This window comes from Myotis davidii, unplaced genomic scaffold (assembly GCF_000327345.1).
Source record: "Myotis davidii unplaced genomic scaffold, ASM32734v1 scaffold668, whole genome shotgun sequence".
Taxonomy (NCBI): domain Eukaryota; kingdom Metazoa; phylum Chordata; class Mammalia; order Chiroptera; family Vespertilionidae; genus Myotis; species Myotis davidii.
In genome coordinates this window covers 1,624,330-1,640,460 of record NW_006299394.1, presented here as the reverse complement: position 1 = coordinate 1,640,460, position 16,131 = coordinate 1,624,330, and the positions used below count along the sequence as shown (strand labels likewise).

At 54.6% G+C, this 16,131-nt stretch overlaps 1 protein-coding gene across 1 annotated transcript in view; it reads left to right on the top strand.

The window, feature by feature from the left end:
• The window catches only part of RGS4 (regulator of G-protein signaling 4), a 5,546-nt gene extending 3,441 nt beyond the window's left edge, over positions 1-2,105 (top strand). The window contains exons 3-5 of the mRNA XM_015571296.1: positions 216-277; positions 669-835; positions 1,118-2,105. Of these exons, the coding sequence (XP_015426782.1) occupies positions 216-277; positions 669-835; positions 1,118-1,474 (586 nt within the window). The 3' untranslated portion in view covers positions 1,475-2,105. The remainder of the gene's footprint in view (positions 1-215; positions 278-668; positions 836-1,117) is intronic.
• The last annotated feature ends 14,026 nt before the right edge of the window (positions 2,106-16,131 follow it).

Genomic DNA, 16,131 nt, shown 5'->3' with positions numbered 1-16,131 from the left:
GGACAGGGTATGGTAGAGCTGGGGAAGCCACGGCCCCAGTTAAGCTAGATGTCAGTAAGAATGTCCTTGGGGAGGGTGAGGGGGGAGGCGGAGGGGGGTGCTCTAACCAACACCAGGCTCGGCTAAGGGCGGGAGAGAAAAATACCTGCACTTTATTTAGGATCTTACGCTTCCTCCCGGTTTTGGGTTGTGGCATTCAAATTCTTTTTCTCTAGGGTGAGCCAAGAGGAAGTCAAAAAGTGGGCTGAGTCCCTGGAAAACCTGATCAGCCATGAATGTAAGTCTGACCACCCCTCTGGGTTGGGGTCACCCGCCCTGGATACACGCATCTCACACAGCACATGGCAGGCTTAGGGGAGTCAGCCTGTTAGGCCTGTGACCCCCGAGCTTGGTCATCTGCAGGGGTGGTTCACGCAGACACTGTGGGGAAAGGGTAGAGGAAAACTCCAAATATTGAGATTTCTTGCGGAATCAACTTCAGTTTCTCTTTCCCAAACCCACTGAAGCAGGGTGTGCAGCTGGGCTCCAATAGAAACAGACAGATTAAGGTTACCTGGCCCCAGGTGACCCCACAAAAGCGGGATGTGGGGTGGCTCGAACCTGCCCTGTTCCCTCCAGCGCCTGGGCTCCGTCACCAGCGTGGTGACGGCTTTGCTCTCTGGTCGCAGGCGGGCTGGCGGCGTTCAGGGCGTTCCTCCGGTCGGAGCACAGCGAGGAGAACGTAGAGTTCTGGCTCCGCTGTGAGGAGTACAAGCGAACCAGGTCGCCCTCAAAGCTGCGCCCCAAGGCCATGAAGATCTACGAGGAGTTCATCTCGGTCCAGGCGACCCAGGAGGTGGGTGCTCCCAGGAGTCTGGTGGCAGGACGTTCCCGGGGGGTGGCATTCGGTCCTCGGCCCTGCAGGCCGCTGACTCACAAAAAGGAGCCGTGCACCCACTATTATCAGCTTGACATCCACGCAGGTCAGCTGAGAAAGGCCTTTGTCAGATGACCATGGCGGGTTCTGCTGGATCTGCCCAGCATGTGGGAGAGAGGAGACCTGCCTGCCCACACGTGTGGGAGCCCAGGTCTGCTCCCCGCCCTCCCAGCGCCGTGCTAACCGCCCCTCTGCCCTCAGGTCAACCTGGACTCCGGCACCAGGGAGCAGACCCGCCGGAACCTGCTGGCGCCCACCGCCAGCTGCTTTGACGAGGCCCAGAGGAAGATCTTCCACCTGATGGAGAAGGACTCCTACCGCCGCTTCCTCAAGTCGCTGGTGCCCGCACTGCCGCCCGTGCCGCTCACTAGATGTAGTGTCTGTTCCGCGCTCCTCCCCGTCGTCTCCCGCGTTTTCTTAGAGGCCCTGCGAGTGAGTGGAGAGGTGGTGGCAGCTCTCTCTGCTCAGCCGTTTGGCCTCAGGGTGGCCGGGGGTGAGTCCACGTCCTGTGACATCCACAGGCTCCAGGGATTCTGTGAGCCAGGACTTCCTCCATAGCTAGGTGTTTAGATGTGTTTGATCTATTGTGTTCACGTATGTGTACATGTGTGTGTACATGTGTGTACATGTGTGTGCACACGCAGAGACATCATCGTTCCTGTAGAATGGATGGAGAGGGCCAGGCGCTCATCACTAGTGTGAGGTGCTGTGTGCCTCGGCTCTAAACCAGCCCTGGGAAGCGACATTGTAAAAGGGAGCTCATCTCTGTCAACCGAAGACCCCGGGAGTCGCTCCTGAGCGGCGTCCTGCTCACTGCGCCGCGTGGGGCGGGGGCGGCTGTTCCTTGGTGCCGAGACCAAATGAGGCGCAGGATGAAAAGGGTCGTCATGGTCGGAACTGCTGCAACTTCGAGGTGCAGGAACTACTTGAAGATTTCTGTTATTTATGATGTTTTGTACGATGCTTTCACTGTCCTGCGTTATCCACTGAGGTGCAGGGTCACCGAGAAGGTCATGAGTGGCCAGGAAGCCCTGTCCTCATCCTCCTGAAGCCACGCCTGTAAGCACCCAGGTGCCCCCTCCTGCCCGTCACACGCGTGAGCACCGTGTTATCTGAAGCCACGGGCTCAACGTGCAGCTCCACGGGGGTGCCCACGACGCCGTTTTATTAAAGATGCATGTCTCCGTCCGCCCCTCCTGGTCTCTGGCAGTTTCACTTGCGTGTCCCGGGTCCCCATAGTGTCCCCGTGTTGCACACACTTCACGGTTCCTCTAGGGTCCAAGCGCGTGACAGACCGTGCAGTGACGAGGTGGTGCCGGACTGGCGGAAGCCGCCTCCCGGGCAGGTGTGCGGGCCGCAGAGCGAGAAGTGAATATCCAGGTGACGATCTCCAGTGGGCTTTTCAGTCACGTGTGCTTTTTTTTCGTCAGCATTTCACGCAGAGCACCTGGTCGTGCCCTGCGGGCCAGCGCCCTGCTGTGCCTCCCCATGTGCCCCTGGTGGGTGCTGCCCAGGAAACATGCATCTGTTTTTGTTTCTTACATTTTTACTGATTTCAGAGAGGAAGGAAGAAAGAGAGGGGAACATCGATGATGAGAAAGAATGATCGATAGGCTGCCTCCGGCACGTCCTCTACTGAGGATTGAGCTGGGCATGCAGCCTGACCAGGAATGGAACCAGGGACCTCCTGGTTCCTAGGTCCACACTGAGCCACGCCGCTGGCAACACACGCATCTTACTAACAAGGGTAGGCACGCTCTGCATGCGAGCTACCTGCCTGTGCACATAGGTGACCGCGGGCCAGGAGGAGCCGGGCTGGGGTTGCTGGAGAGGCTAGCACGCCCCGCTGTGGGCAGCAGGGGAGAAGCAGAACATGAATAGTGTGTGCGCCTCGGTTCCTGCCACCTCTGCTACCTTTGGCCACACAGCCAGGGCCATCGTGGCTCCAGAGACCACGTGCAGCGGGTTTGCAGGGCGGAGTTCACCTCTAGTCCTGCCCTGGGGAGGGCGGGGGCAGCAGGCGGGGGAGGAGGCAGAGGGCTGCAAAGCCCCGGGGGTGAATCCCTGACGCACGAATGTTTGCCTTCACGGTCCCGGGTCCCACGTTTGTCGCCACAGCCCCACTTCCTGAATTCTTGCTTCTCACCATGAGAGTCACACGTGGGAGGCGTCAGGTGCGCAGGGTCTGAAGCCGGTTAGTAACAGACCCTTTTACGGATCTGATGAAGCGCTGGACCTTCTCCAGAGAAAAAGACACAAATAAACCCAAGTCTCATAGATTTGAGAGGAAACGTTTACAGTCCCAGCTCAGCACAGGTGAGAGCCGGTCCCCTCCCCCAGGACAGGGCACCAGGTGCTTGGCTCGCTGGCCGCCCGGGGCAGACACCGTCTCTGGTCTTATAGGCCGCGCAGAGCCCTCCGCCCCCCGGCCCACCCTCCTTCCTCTTGGTGTTTGGCCACAAAGTAAGTAACAAATATGTGCTGATGCTCCTCCTGAAGGCGACCAAGGGCACATTTAAACACTTTATTGTTGAAAGTATTGCAGAAGCCCCCTTTCCTCCCAGTGACCCCTCCAGCCCAACCCCAGCCTCCACCCCGCTATTGTCTGTGTTCGTGGGCTGTGCATATGTGCATACAAGGTCTTTGGTTCATCTCTCCCCCGCCCCCCCGACCCCCGCCCTTCCCTCTGAGATTCCACAGTCTGTTCGATGCTTCTATGTCTCTGGATCTACTTTGTCCATCAGTTTATTTTGTTCATTACATTCCACATATTGGGGAGATCATGTGATACTTGTCCTTCTCCGACTGGCTTATTCCGCTTAGCACAATACTCTCCAGGTCCCTCCGTGCTGTCTCAAAGGGTAAGAGACCCTTCTTGTTAACAGCCGCATGATAGTCCCTGGTGTGGATGTACCACAGCCTTTCGTCCACTCGTCTAGGAAAACAGTGCTACCCGCTATGTGCAGATGGTGCCCAGGCATGAATAACACCTTCCGTCGTTATAAGTGTCATCAGTGACACATTTAATTCCCACACCAGCCCTAGGCTGCAGAAGCCGGCCGCGGGTAATGCTTCTGCAAAGCCTCTCCTGTGTGTACAGGAGGAGGGAGGCACGGAGGAGGGACGGCCTGGTCACAGTTGCCCAGTTGGGATCTGAACGAAGACGGTGCGCTCACCTAAACCCACAGGCGGGTGGACGAGGGCAGGCCTCTGCAGACCCATGTGGTCAGGGTGGAGCCCAATGCCTTGGCCAGCTCGCCCTTCTCCTTTTGGGGCAGCTGTGGAGACCCCGGTCCAGGCTGTGTAGCCACAAAGGACCTCTGGACCCTCCGGGGAACCAAGTGAACGAAGGATGAAGGATGGCGAGCGAAGGCAGGTGTCTGGTCCGTGTTTGTGGGGCTGCTTGTCGGCCTCAGGGCTGCACGCACTCTGAGAACTGCACTTGCCATGCACTCCCCGTGCCGGGGTTCTGCCGCCTGGGGAGGGCGCCGATGGAGAGCGTGGACTTAGGGACTCACGGCGGTAACGGCAGTTTGCAAACAAAAACTGGACTTTGGGGAACACCCCTCCCCACAGCACCTCTGGTTGTTCTGGCCACTGCAGGTTAACAGAGCTTCAGTTTTTAAAATTGGAAATGAGATGATAGAGGAGAAAATAGAAAAAAAGAAAGAAAAAGAAAAAAAGGACCTCCTACAAAATAGTCATGAAGATGTCAAGTCCAGAGCAGGGAAGAGAGTCAATAATATCGTAATAAGTAGGGATGGTGCCAGGTGGGCGCTGGAAATATCCCTGGGGGACCACTCTGTAAGGCACATGATTGTCTAACTACAGGGCTGTGCACCTGAAACTAATACAAAGTGTTAGTGATGGGAACTGTACTTGAAAAAAACGAACCACCTCCATGGGAAAACCCCACACCCGTCAGCCACAGTCAGACTGAGGGGCACAATGGCATCAGAGCAACACCGGCAGGTACACGCTCGCATATAGCCGAACCCGAACAGTCTGCAACGACACGGCTCCACTCACTTGATTCGGAGATGATTCAAAGCAGGTGTTTGCTGAGGCCATTAACCTACATGACGACCAACAAAATCACTGCTGATCATTATCGCCCGCGGTTTCAATGCCCGTCGCTCTGGTTCTCCGGCATCTGGATGTCACTCAACATCTGGGCGTCACTCCACAGTGTGGCGGGAAAGGAGGCGCCGTTGCTCCTTCATGGGGCGACGCTGAGTGAGGGGGCTCGGGAGGGGCTCACTGGGCACAGAGGCTAACTCTTTGGACGTGTCATGCCAAGGGGCAACGCAGGAGCTGGGTGGTGACAGCTGCATCCCAGGCTTGTCCATGGAGGTGAAAAGCTTGAAGAGGGAACTGGGTTTCCAAGGAAACCAGAAGTCAATGGCGGCATCTGACGTTTGCGCTCACTGATTGCCAAGCCTCCGCTGAGCGCTCTACGTTATTTTATTTAACTCTTAGAACAAAATCGGAACCAAACGCCTTAGTACCTGTCCACGGTGGCAGGGAAGGTGGGATAGGAAAGCTCAGAAATGTACCCAAGGTCACCAGCGAAAGGCGCGCAGAGCAGTCAGACACGCCACCCGCGGTCTCACCAAGGAGCAGGAGTAGGAGGACGAGGAGGGGGACGGGCTGCCAGGGGAGAGGAACAGGGAGAAAGAGAGAGGGGGGCAGGGGTCAAGAGGTGGCAAGAGCAGAGGAGGGCAAGGAAGGGAGAGGGAAGGTGGAGGCCGGAACATGGAAGGGAGAAGGAAGGAGCGTGAAGATGCAGCTGTGAGGAAGGACGGAGGCCCGGCTCCCTGGTCTGGGCGGGCCCCTCCCCGCGTCCTGCCGCCTCGGTTCCCTCTGTCCCTCCTGAGCTGAGGCAGGGGCGATCCCTTGGGGACTTGTGACAGGGAGCTGGCAGCGAGGGTAAAAGCTGGGCCAGGCTCCTCTGCAGAATCATCTTCCATCTCCTTTTCTCCCTGGGTCTGAGTTTGCCAGATCCGAACCGTTCTCCAGAGCAAGTCCTTTTGTAAAGCTGTTTTTAACACCGGAGGGAAGACGACAAAAATAGCTGTTCTTCTTTGGTCCCAGGCATCACTGTGGTGGGGGACAGTCGCCGGCCACTCGGAGTCACACAGGGACGGGACCCCGGCTCGGGGACACGGGGTCCCGGTCACGTTGCTCCCGCCTCTCCTGCGGGAGGGACCCAGGCGATGACCGCAGGGCCTGGGTGAAAGGGGACTGTCCCACAGGAGTCTGGTCAAGGCAGCAGTTTGTGCAGATGAGCAGAGCTCGGCCGTGGGAAGGGGTGAGCGGTGACCTTCAGGGTTGACTGGGGACGTTGTTTCTGGAGAAAATAAAACAAGAGCTTGGTTGATGACCTTTGTGAGTGTTATCTGCCAGGCCCCAGCTTCCTCCTGGCCTTCTGGCCTCGCTGTCTGCTCAGAACAGCGCACCCGCGACGAGGAGATGGCCGCGAGGGCAGCGGCGCACGACGTCCCAGTTGTGTCAGAGCAGAGACAAGGCGCCCAGCTTCCTGCCACCTCCGTGTCCAGAGCTGATCCTCCGCATAGGACTCGGGTGCTTGCTGCCCGCCCTTCAGTTTCAGGAAGAAACTGTCCGGCCAGTTTGCAAATCCCAGGTCCGAGTCTCTTCGGGTCCCATCTCGGGAGCCTGAGCTGCCCTGGTCCCTCCGATGGGGCCTCCACATGCCCGGTGCTGCCCGGACTCCTGGGGGTGCCTCTGCAAGCTCCTCCTCGTCCCCACGCCTGCACACGGCCGGCCCTGGATAGTGGCCCTGCTTACTGCCCGGGCCTGACTTCTGGCCACTCAGCCTCTGGACTGGGACCCTCTAGTTCCCTCCAACAACAGCCTTGCACTCAAAGGTGCACATTGATCCCTCCCTCTGCCACCGGACACGGCCTGCGCCAGGCTGGAGACCGGGGTTCAGGGTCTGGTGCTGAGCTCCCAGCAGCGTCTGGCCTCACCCTCCACGTCCTCCTGCCATTTGCTCTGGGGCGACTGCCTGTGTGTCACCCGCTCCGTCCCCCTTCACGGGCTGAGCCGCTGGGGCTGGAGACCTACCCCGTGGGGAGCCTCCCGCGCCGGGCCTGGTTCAGACTCCGCTCCGGGCCTTGTTCCCCACAGCTCTTCCCATTACAGCGCAGTCCACTTTCCAGTGCATACCTGAACTGTTTGCTGGTTTTTCCTTGTTTAAAAGTTATTTTTCATTTACACTTGACACACAGTATTATAGTAGTTTCAGGAGCACAACACCTTCCGGTGCTCAGCCAGGTACCGGCACCGTTTCAATCCACGGTTGGGAGTCCGAGAATGCAGAGGGCTGACTGTACTGTCTTTCTTATCCCCTAATTGGCCCCCTTTTTTTCTTCAAAATTCTACCTTCACAAATCTATAGGGCAGTGTTCTCAACCTTCCTAATGCTGCGATCCTTTAATACAGTTCCTCATGTTATGGTGACCCCCAACCATAACAGTATTTTCGTTGCTACCTCATAACTGTAATGTTGCTACTATTATGAATCGTCATATAAATATCTGATATGCAGGATGGTCTTAGGCGACCCCTGTGAAAGGGTCGTTCAACCCCCAAAGGGGTCGCGACCCCCAGGTTGAGAACCGCTGCTACAGGGGATCAAAACCCACCAACATTCCTCCCTCCGTCCCGCCTTCCTTTCCTCCTTTGTCTCTTTTTCTTTCTCTCTCCCTCACTTTCTTTGTTTCCTTTATTTTTAATTGTTTTTTGCATTCGGTGTCCCTGGATTCAGAAAGCAAACATTTACTGACCACCTGGTCTGACGCTGCGTCAGCTTCTCCAGAAAAGACAATCACTGAGCAGCAGGAGCGTACGGAGTCCTGCAGCGGCTGCTCGCATGAGCAGCACCTCACTTAGCTTCGCATTCACAGTTCTCTGCGTGTGAGTAAAAGCCGGTATAAAGCTCTTACTCAGGGCTCTCGCCCGCTGCTCAATAGAGGGAGCATTACCCAGCCATGCCAAGGTTGTGGGTTCAATCCCCAGACCAGGGCACACATCCAAGAGTCAACCAATGAATGCATAAGCAAGTGGCACAATAAATGGATGTCTCTCTCTCTCTCCATTCCTTTCTCTCAAACCAATAAATAAATAAAAAGCATTTGCTAAGCTCTCATCTTTATGCCTACCACCGCTCCTGAGCTCAAGGGGTTCACCACTTAGGGTGCTCATTCAAGTTGGAGGCGTGGTTGTTTTAAGGAAGTTTTAAGTGAAGGAGCAACTGAGGGAGATGGGGATGCACACCCAAAGCCCTGTCTCCGGAAGGGAGGCTTAGCCATGTGTTGCTTCTGCCTCCTATTGGGTCAGTTATGCCTTGATTTCTTCTTTGCAGGTGGCTGCACTTACCTGGGGAAGCCTGAGCTAGGACAGGTCATTTATATGGAAAAGCCACTGCAAACAGCTTGGGTGGGGCTGCAAATTGGATGGGGCAGGATCTCAGGGAATCACCAGGGCCAAGTGAACAGTGTGGGCCATGCTAGAGGCTCAGATATGGCTGCCAGTCATCTCTACGATGGGGGAGAGGTCCCAGCACAGGAACAATGACCCCTGCAAGCAGCCCCATCTGGAAGAACCCCTAAGTTCTTGCCCCAATGCCAGACAATCCAGTTCCTCCCCATATGTCCCTGGGCCCCTCAAAGCTGCCACCCAGTGTTGGAGCTCAGAGGGAGCAAGTCCAAGTAAGTTCATGTTCTGGCCCTTTAAGAGGAATTGCCTGGGGCTCCAGCAACCTCCATGTCACTCAGCCACATCCCTGCTGGTTTTTATAGCCCAAAGTTATGGAAACTTCTCTTCGCAGCTCTGGAACCCTGGTGTGGGGTTGGGGTCCCTTGCTTCTCATAGGAGGCCCCCTCAGTCATATCCCTCCTGATTGAAAAATAACACCACACACGGGTATTGGACCAGTCTGTTCCATGCCTCCACCTCTCCCTCCGTCTCGGTGTGCTTTATTTAATTCTCTAGTTGTAGGACTTCCATTCAGCCAGCTTCCAGGCAGTTCTGGATTATGGTTGTTCTGAATTTTAGGTGTAATTTTGATATGGTTGTGGGAGGCGGTGAGTACCAGTGTTCATCTACACCGCCATCTTCCATTTGGCCATTCTTCACTTGAATGAGCTTCTCCCAAAATGGGACCATTCCAAGTAATTTTCAGGCACATTGGGAAGTTACATCAATTTTTTTTCAGGTGACGGGTTTTCCCTTAATCAGCTCCTTTTCTCCCTCAAGTCTGCTGACTCTAAAGCGGGGGAAACTCACCCAGGAACATCGTCCTCATCAGCAAAAAAATGACTGGTTTTTCAACCTCCCGTCAGCAGGTGACAATGACGAAGCCAGTGTCTCACCACAAAGACCTAGGTGTATGCATCACCAGGATGGCTCTATTTAAGACTTGGAGGCTTTAAAATGTGCCTTCTTCCCACCAGCAGCATCAAGAGGTATTGAGAGAGAAACAAAGTGAGTGGGGGGTGGGGGAAGGAGCTCATTTCCCTTACAAGCTGCAATTGGAACTGTGCTCCAATATGTCTCTTTTATTGCCGATAGTTCAGTTCTGAGTCAGACGGGGGTGAGGCCAGAGATAAAATGAAGAAAAGCAGACCTCGTTTAATCACCAATGAGCCGCGTCTAGGAAAAAATGCCTGCAACCTGGTCACTTAGCCATGAACAAATTATCATCATTCAGTTCCTTAAATAGGGACAGAAAGTCCTGGACATTTATATCCACAAAATTATAATTAAAGTGGAGACAATGTTCTAGAGGCCCCAGATGGAATGTTGATATCCTTATTCCAAAAATATAAAGAGCCCCTTGCCTGCAGCTTATAAAAAATTATAGATAACACAAGTCATATTTTCCAGAGACTGGTCACAATTCATTAAGAAAAATATACAGAAATGGGCAGGGAATAGAGTTTTAAAGAATTTTTCAAAAATAGCTGTTCATACTGGAATGAAGGAAAGCAGTGAGCAGGAAGGAGGGGTCAGTGGGGGGAAGGGGAATCTGTAATACTTTCAACAATAAAGATAAATTTTAAAAAAAATCAAGCAAGCAAGAACTGAGGGTGTCCTGAGAATTAAGGTGTCTATTGGCTGTGAAACCCTAGGAGAGCACCGGTGAGATACTTACGTCGGGGACCATTGATAGGCCTGTAAGTGTGGGTGCAGTGCTGGTGACCTCAAGTAAAGACACTCTGGAGTCTGAGTACAAACCCAGGGGTGTTACTCCTGGAGTGGAGCTGACAACAGCCAGTGCCCAGTGAATGTATGATGCCACAGGCCATCTTTCACTGGACGAAGAAATAGCTCCGAAGAGAAAACCAGGCACCCCCGACGGATGCGATTTTGATGCAAGTTGAAACACAATGTCACGTTTTACTCCTGAGATCATTGGAAAACTGCCGGTGGAAAATATGGAGAATCCTATATAATAAAAGCCTAATATGCTAAGTGGCCGTTCAACTAATCAAAGCGTAATATGCTAATGATATGCTAAGGGCTCTCAACCACTCACTATAACATGCACTGACCACCAGGGGGCAGATGATCTGACCAGTAAGTGAGCTTGCTGCTGGGGTCCAGCTGATCGGGACTGAGTGAGATGGGTCGGACATGCCCTGGAGCCCTCCCATGGTTCCTCCCCGGCTGGCCAACCTCCCACATCTCTTCCTGGCCCCTATCATGCACTGTTGGGGTCCCTTGCCTGGCTTGCACCCTCTCGCAATCTGGGATCCCTCGGGGATGCCGGAGAGCTGGTTTCAGCCTGATCCCGCAGGTCAGGCTGAGGGATCCCCCTGGTGCACGAATTTGTGCACTGGGCCTCTAGTAAGAGAATAAGAACTTATCCAGGCCTGTTGGATGTGAGCAGACTGTCCATGATCCATTATCCTTCCTTTGGACTGTCAGTCATGATAGTGAGGCCTGTCCCCCCTCCGCATTCCACGGCTCTGCCACTAACCTCTGACCTCCGACCTCTGACCTCTGACCTCAGAGCCAGGAATCCAGACCAAGGTCCTGCCAGTGCAGTGGCACCAACAGAGCAGGCAGAGCTTGGGCAGGGAGAGCTGGTGCTCTAAGGGCGCCTTCTCCTGTGTTTATGGGCCCAGCGAGGGAGATGGGGTGCCTTCTCCTGAATGGACAGGCTGCCTTGCCACTGGTTAAATCGTTCGGTGCTTAGTCATTCTGCTGTGCTCACGGCCCTTTTGCACACGATGCCCTGCACCACCTGGGTCTCTGCCCTGGCCCTCATCTTCTGCGGCTGGATCCTTTTCGGGCCTGGAAGCTCGCCACTGACATGGGTTAGGTATCGAGCAACGTTAGGGTCTTAGAAGACAGCCGGCGACCACACGCTAGATGACAACACTTCCTTCCGGAGGCGGATGGATGGGAGAGGGCTATGGCATCTTTTTGTTGTTGTTCAGACTCATTTGTCTAATTATGCAGCATAATTTTTCTAGAACAATGCACGTCACCATCAGGGCACATCATTTTACACCTGCAATGTTCACTGACTTGTATTTGTCAGTTTTATAGGGACCACCCTTCATTTTAAACCTGTGTTACTTTTAGCAACACCTTTGCCTGATTTCTAGGTCCACGGCAGGGCTGCAGCTGGCGGGGGAGCTTGGCTCAGGGTCAGGCCTTAAGACAAAAGGTGGGTAAGAGTGAAGGGAAGGGAGGTGTGAGCGATGGCCCAGGCGTGGAAGGTGGAAGTGACTCAGGAGAGGCGGGAAGTTCTAACAATAGATGCTAACGATGTGGATTTTGATGATATAAGACACAAGACAAAATTTCCTGAGAAAGAGTGACTACCTTCTAGAAGGTTCCCTGCAGTGGTGTTCCTCACGGCAAGTCCCACAGAGTGTAAGAAGCTGAAGCCCTGTGGCATGTTTGGAAACCAAGACGCTGCTGCTGTGGCACTGGGCTCCCTCGTCCTGTGCGCTCGGCGGGTTCCCGGCCTCCCCAGAGATGGGCAGTTTGGCCAGGGCCCCAGAGCTACCGTGAGAGCCGAGGGACCCTGCGGGCACACGTCCCCCATGGGGTGCCACGGCCGGGAGTGCAGGCTCCACTCCTTTGCATCCTCAGCAGCAGCGGCCTGGCACCAGGACAGGATGAGCGTGCAGGGAACCCCGCGAGGTGGACTGCGCCCAGTTCAGGGCAAAGCATCTGTGCACAGAAGCGGAGCCACAGCAGCGACCGTCCTGGCCACCTTGCCTCAGAGACGTCCTCTGCGGGGGGTGGGGGTTGGGGGTGGAGGGTGCACCTTCTCCTGTGGCCCCTCGGGATCTGGGAAGTTCGGCGATTGTCATTTAAGCTCAGGAGTGACTGTTCCCACAGTAGCTGGCCCATTGCCACCTGAGGCTCTACGGGCCGTGGCTGAACTGCAGCCTGGCAGGAGAAAATCCGGTTCCTAAACCCCGGGCCAGAGCCTCGTCCGGCCAGTGTGCTGTGGGGAAGCACAGCAGGACTGGCTGCCATGGGCACAGCTTAGTGCTTCAACCGTCCCTGAGGCCGCGGGGCCATGCACCGTCCGTGGGCGGAGAGACAGAATGAGGGGGTTCTGCATAGATTTGGGACAAAGTGAAAATTGGGGGGCACTCTGCTTGCAGAATTACAGAAAACTTGGGGGAAGGACTCAACGGGAGGGAAAAAGAGGAAGGTAAGGAAAGGACAGGAAGGAATTCATCCCAGAATAATTGATTCCACTCACCCCAAATGGGGCGGTGCCCCCCCGAGGCAGCCACCAGGACTCCCCTGGGAGAGGGACTGAACGTGGGGGTGACTGCAATATTGTGGGAAGGATTTAAAAATGTACAGGAAGACGCAGAGGTGAGACGCTGGTGAATACCAATGCAGACACGAGGGCAGAGTGGCTGGGGGCTGTGGCACATGGGCATGAACATCTGAACTCCACATGAGTCGAGTTCCAGCTCCCAGGGAAACCTGATGGATGGCCCCGCTGGCTGCGCCCTGAATTCACACAGCCTTTTTTAAAGTTGAATTTATTGGGCTGGCATTGGTTAACAAAATTATACAGGTTTCAGGTGTACAAGTCCATCACACGTTACCTGTACACTGTGTTGTATGCTCACCACCCAAGTCAAGTCTCCCCCTTTACCTGCTCCTACCTCCCCCACCCCAACCCCTCCAGTAATCACGGCAGTGTTGTTTTGTCTATGAGGTTTTTTTTGTTTTTGCTTAATCCCTTCACCCAGCCCCTCCCTCTGACAGCTGTCAGTCAGTTCTCCATGTGTCCGAGTCTGCTCCTGTTCTGTGTGTCCGAGTCTGCTCCTGTTCTGTGTGTGTGTCTGAGTCTGCTCCTGTTCTGTGTGTCTGAGTCTGCCCCTGTTCTGTGAGTCCGAGTCTGCTCCTGTTCTGTGTGTCCGAGTCTACTCCTGTTCTGTGTGTCTGAGTCTGATCCTGTTCGGTGTGTGTGTCTGAGTCTGCTCCTGTTCTGTGTGTCTGAGTCTGCCCCTGTTCTGTGAGTCCGAGTCTGCTCCTGTTCTGTGTGTCCGAGTCTACTCCTGTTCTGTGTGTCTGAGTCTGATCCTGTTCGGTGTGTGTGTCTGAGTCTGCTCCTGTTCTGTGTGTCTGAGTCTGCCCCTGTTCTGTGAGTCCGAGTCTGCTCCTGTTCTGTGTGTCCGAGTCTACTCCTGTTCTGTGTGTCTGAGTCTGATCCTGTTCGGTGTGTGTGTCTGAGTCTGCTCCTGTTCTGTGTGTCTGAGTCTGCCCCTGTTCTGTGAGTCCGAGTCTGCTCCTGTTCTGTGTGTCCGAGTCTACTCCTGTTCTGTGTGTCTGAGTCTGATCCTGTTCGGTGTGTGTGTCTGAGTCTGCTCCTGTTCTGTGTGTCTGAGTCTGCCCCTGTTCTGTGAGTCCGAGTCTGCTCCTGTTCTGTGTGTCCGAGTCTACTCCTGTTCTGTGTGTCTGAGTCTGATCCTGTTCGGTGTGTGTGTCTGAGTCTGCTCCTGTTCTGTGTGTCTGAGTCTGCCCCTGTTCTGTGAGTCCGAGTCTGCTCCTGTTCTGTGTGTCCGAGTCTACTCCTGTTCTGTGTGTCTGAGTCTGATCCTGTTCGGTGTGTGTGTCTGAGTCTGCTCCTGTTCTGTGTGTCTGAGTCTGCCCCTGTTCTGTGAGTCCGAGTCTGCTCCTGTTCTGTGTGTCCGAGTCTACTCCTGTTCTGTGTGTCTGAGTCTGATCCTGTTCGGTGTGTGTGTCTGAGTCTGCTCCTGTTCTGTGTGTCTGAGTCTGCCCCTGTTCTGTGAGTCCGAGTCTGCTCCTGTTCTGTGTGTCCGAGTCTACTCCTGTTCTGTGTGTCTGAGTCTGATCCTGTTCGGTGTGTGTGTCTGAGTCTGCTCCTGTTCTGTGTGTCTGAGTCTGCCCCTGTTCTGTGAGTCCGAGTCTGCTCCTGTTCTGTGTGTCCGAGTCTACTCCTGTTCTGTGTGTCTGAGTCTGATCCTGTTCGGTGTGTGTGTCTGAGTCTGCTCCTGTTCTGTGTGTCTGAGTCTGCTCCTGTTCTGTGTGTCCGAGTCTGCTCCTGTTCTGTGTGTCCGAGTCTACTCCTGTTCTGTGTGTCTGAGTCTGATCCTGTTCTGTGTGACCGAGTCTGCTCCTGTTCTCTGTGTATGAGTCTGCTCTTGTTTGGTCAGGCACCTTCTTAGAGGAAAGAATCAGACGGAGGCTTTGTGAACAGACCTGACCACAGGCCGGGGACCTCTGCCTGTCCACACACTGCACCTCCTCTCACCCACCAAGATAACCTGGGGGCAAGCCCATCAGTGTGGGCTCGGGCAGGGGCGGAGGGGGGAGGGTGTAACAATAAAAGTTGTATTTTCCTATATACTCCCCTCCCCAGCACACACACATGCATACTACCATCCCTGAGCTTCCACGAGGAGAAATCACCACTTTCTCACCAAACCAGGAAATATGCTTTGCTGCTTAGTTTGTTGGCAACACCCCACGTAGTCTGGTCCATAAGTCAGACTACCTGGGCCCGGAGACCCGGCCCTGGGCTCCACCTGCGACACGCACTGTGCCACTCGCCGCCGGGCCTGTGAGCCTCGATCTGGGTGCACGTGAATATCCTCCCCTGCACCCCGAGTGGAGGAGAGCGCCAGGAGCACGATGCAGGGCCGCTGCGGGCAGCGGCACACGAGCAGCTGCTGGTATTAGCGCATGCAGTTTGAGGTCATTCGGTTTCTGGTCGACCAGTTAGCTGGTCAGGATTCAGTGTCAGTTGGTTAAATTCTATTCTAGACTCAGGACACAAAGATTCTGAGGAATAAGACACGGTGTTTGTCCAGCTCACAGTGAGGAACTGCTGGGCAAAGGGAACAGTGGGATGGAAATAAAACAGATTAGTGCTCACTCCCGGGTGATACCTGAGGAAATGCTGACCTTCTCTGACCACACCCCTCAGCCAGACACAGCAGCAGGAAAGTGGACCCGATGGGGCTCTGAGGAAACCAGCGTATTTTGTAGGTCATGAAGTCAATCTGATAATCATCACTGCTGCGTGTCATAGAAACTCTATGTAGCCCCACTTTTGCAGGTGGGCAAACAGGCCCAGGTGAGCTCAGGTAGGGAGCCAACGAGAGGGGAACGATGGTTGTAAGCAGAAAGGCCATTTCTCGGGCTCCGAAGCCAACTATACTCACACGTGGTGTTCTGAAGTCCACACTAGCTCTTCAAACAGACATTGATTTGGTTTTTATCACAAAATGCCCTCATGTCTTTGAAGTCTCATCTGCTTCTCTTTTCTGTGTGAGGAGCTAAGATCTGAATAAACCCTTTCATCTGGATTTCAAAAGCCCTTATCCTCACAGTGCAGGCGCTCCACAGGCAGCTGATAACTGATAAATAAACAGACGCTCCTCCTGTCAGCTAAAAATACACGCACCCGCGGCTGCTCCTGCCTGTTCTCAATCATTCCAGGGGACGGGCTGGGAGATTTGTCATGATAAGAGACCCCCAAATGCCATTAAGCCGTTTTAGAGGATGAAAGCGCAGTTTCAAAGGGGTGAGATGAGCCCCACCCCTGCTCACCTCCTCCTGTGAAATACAACAGTGTTATCATGAGCAGCCACAGCAGCCACGCCATGAAATCATTAAGAGTAATTCCATTCTTTTCGGTGGTGAGCAAATTGTCTGGGGATGCGCAGGGATGGAGG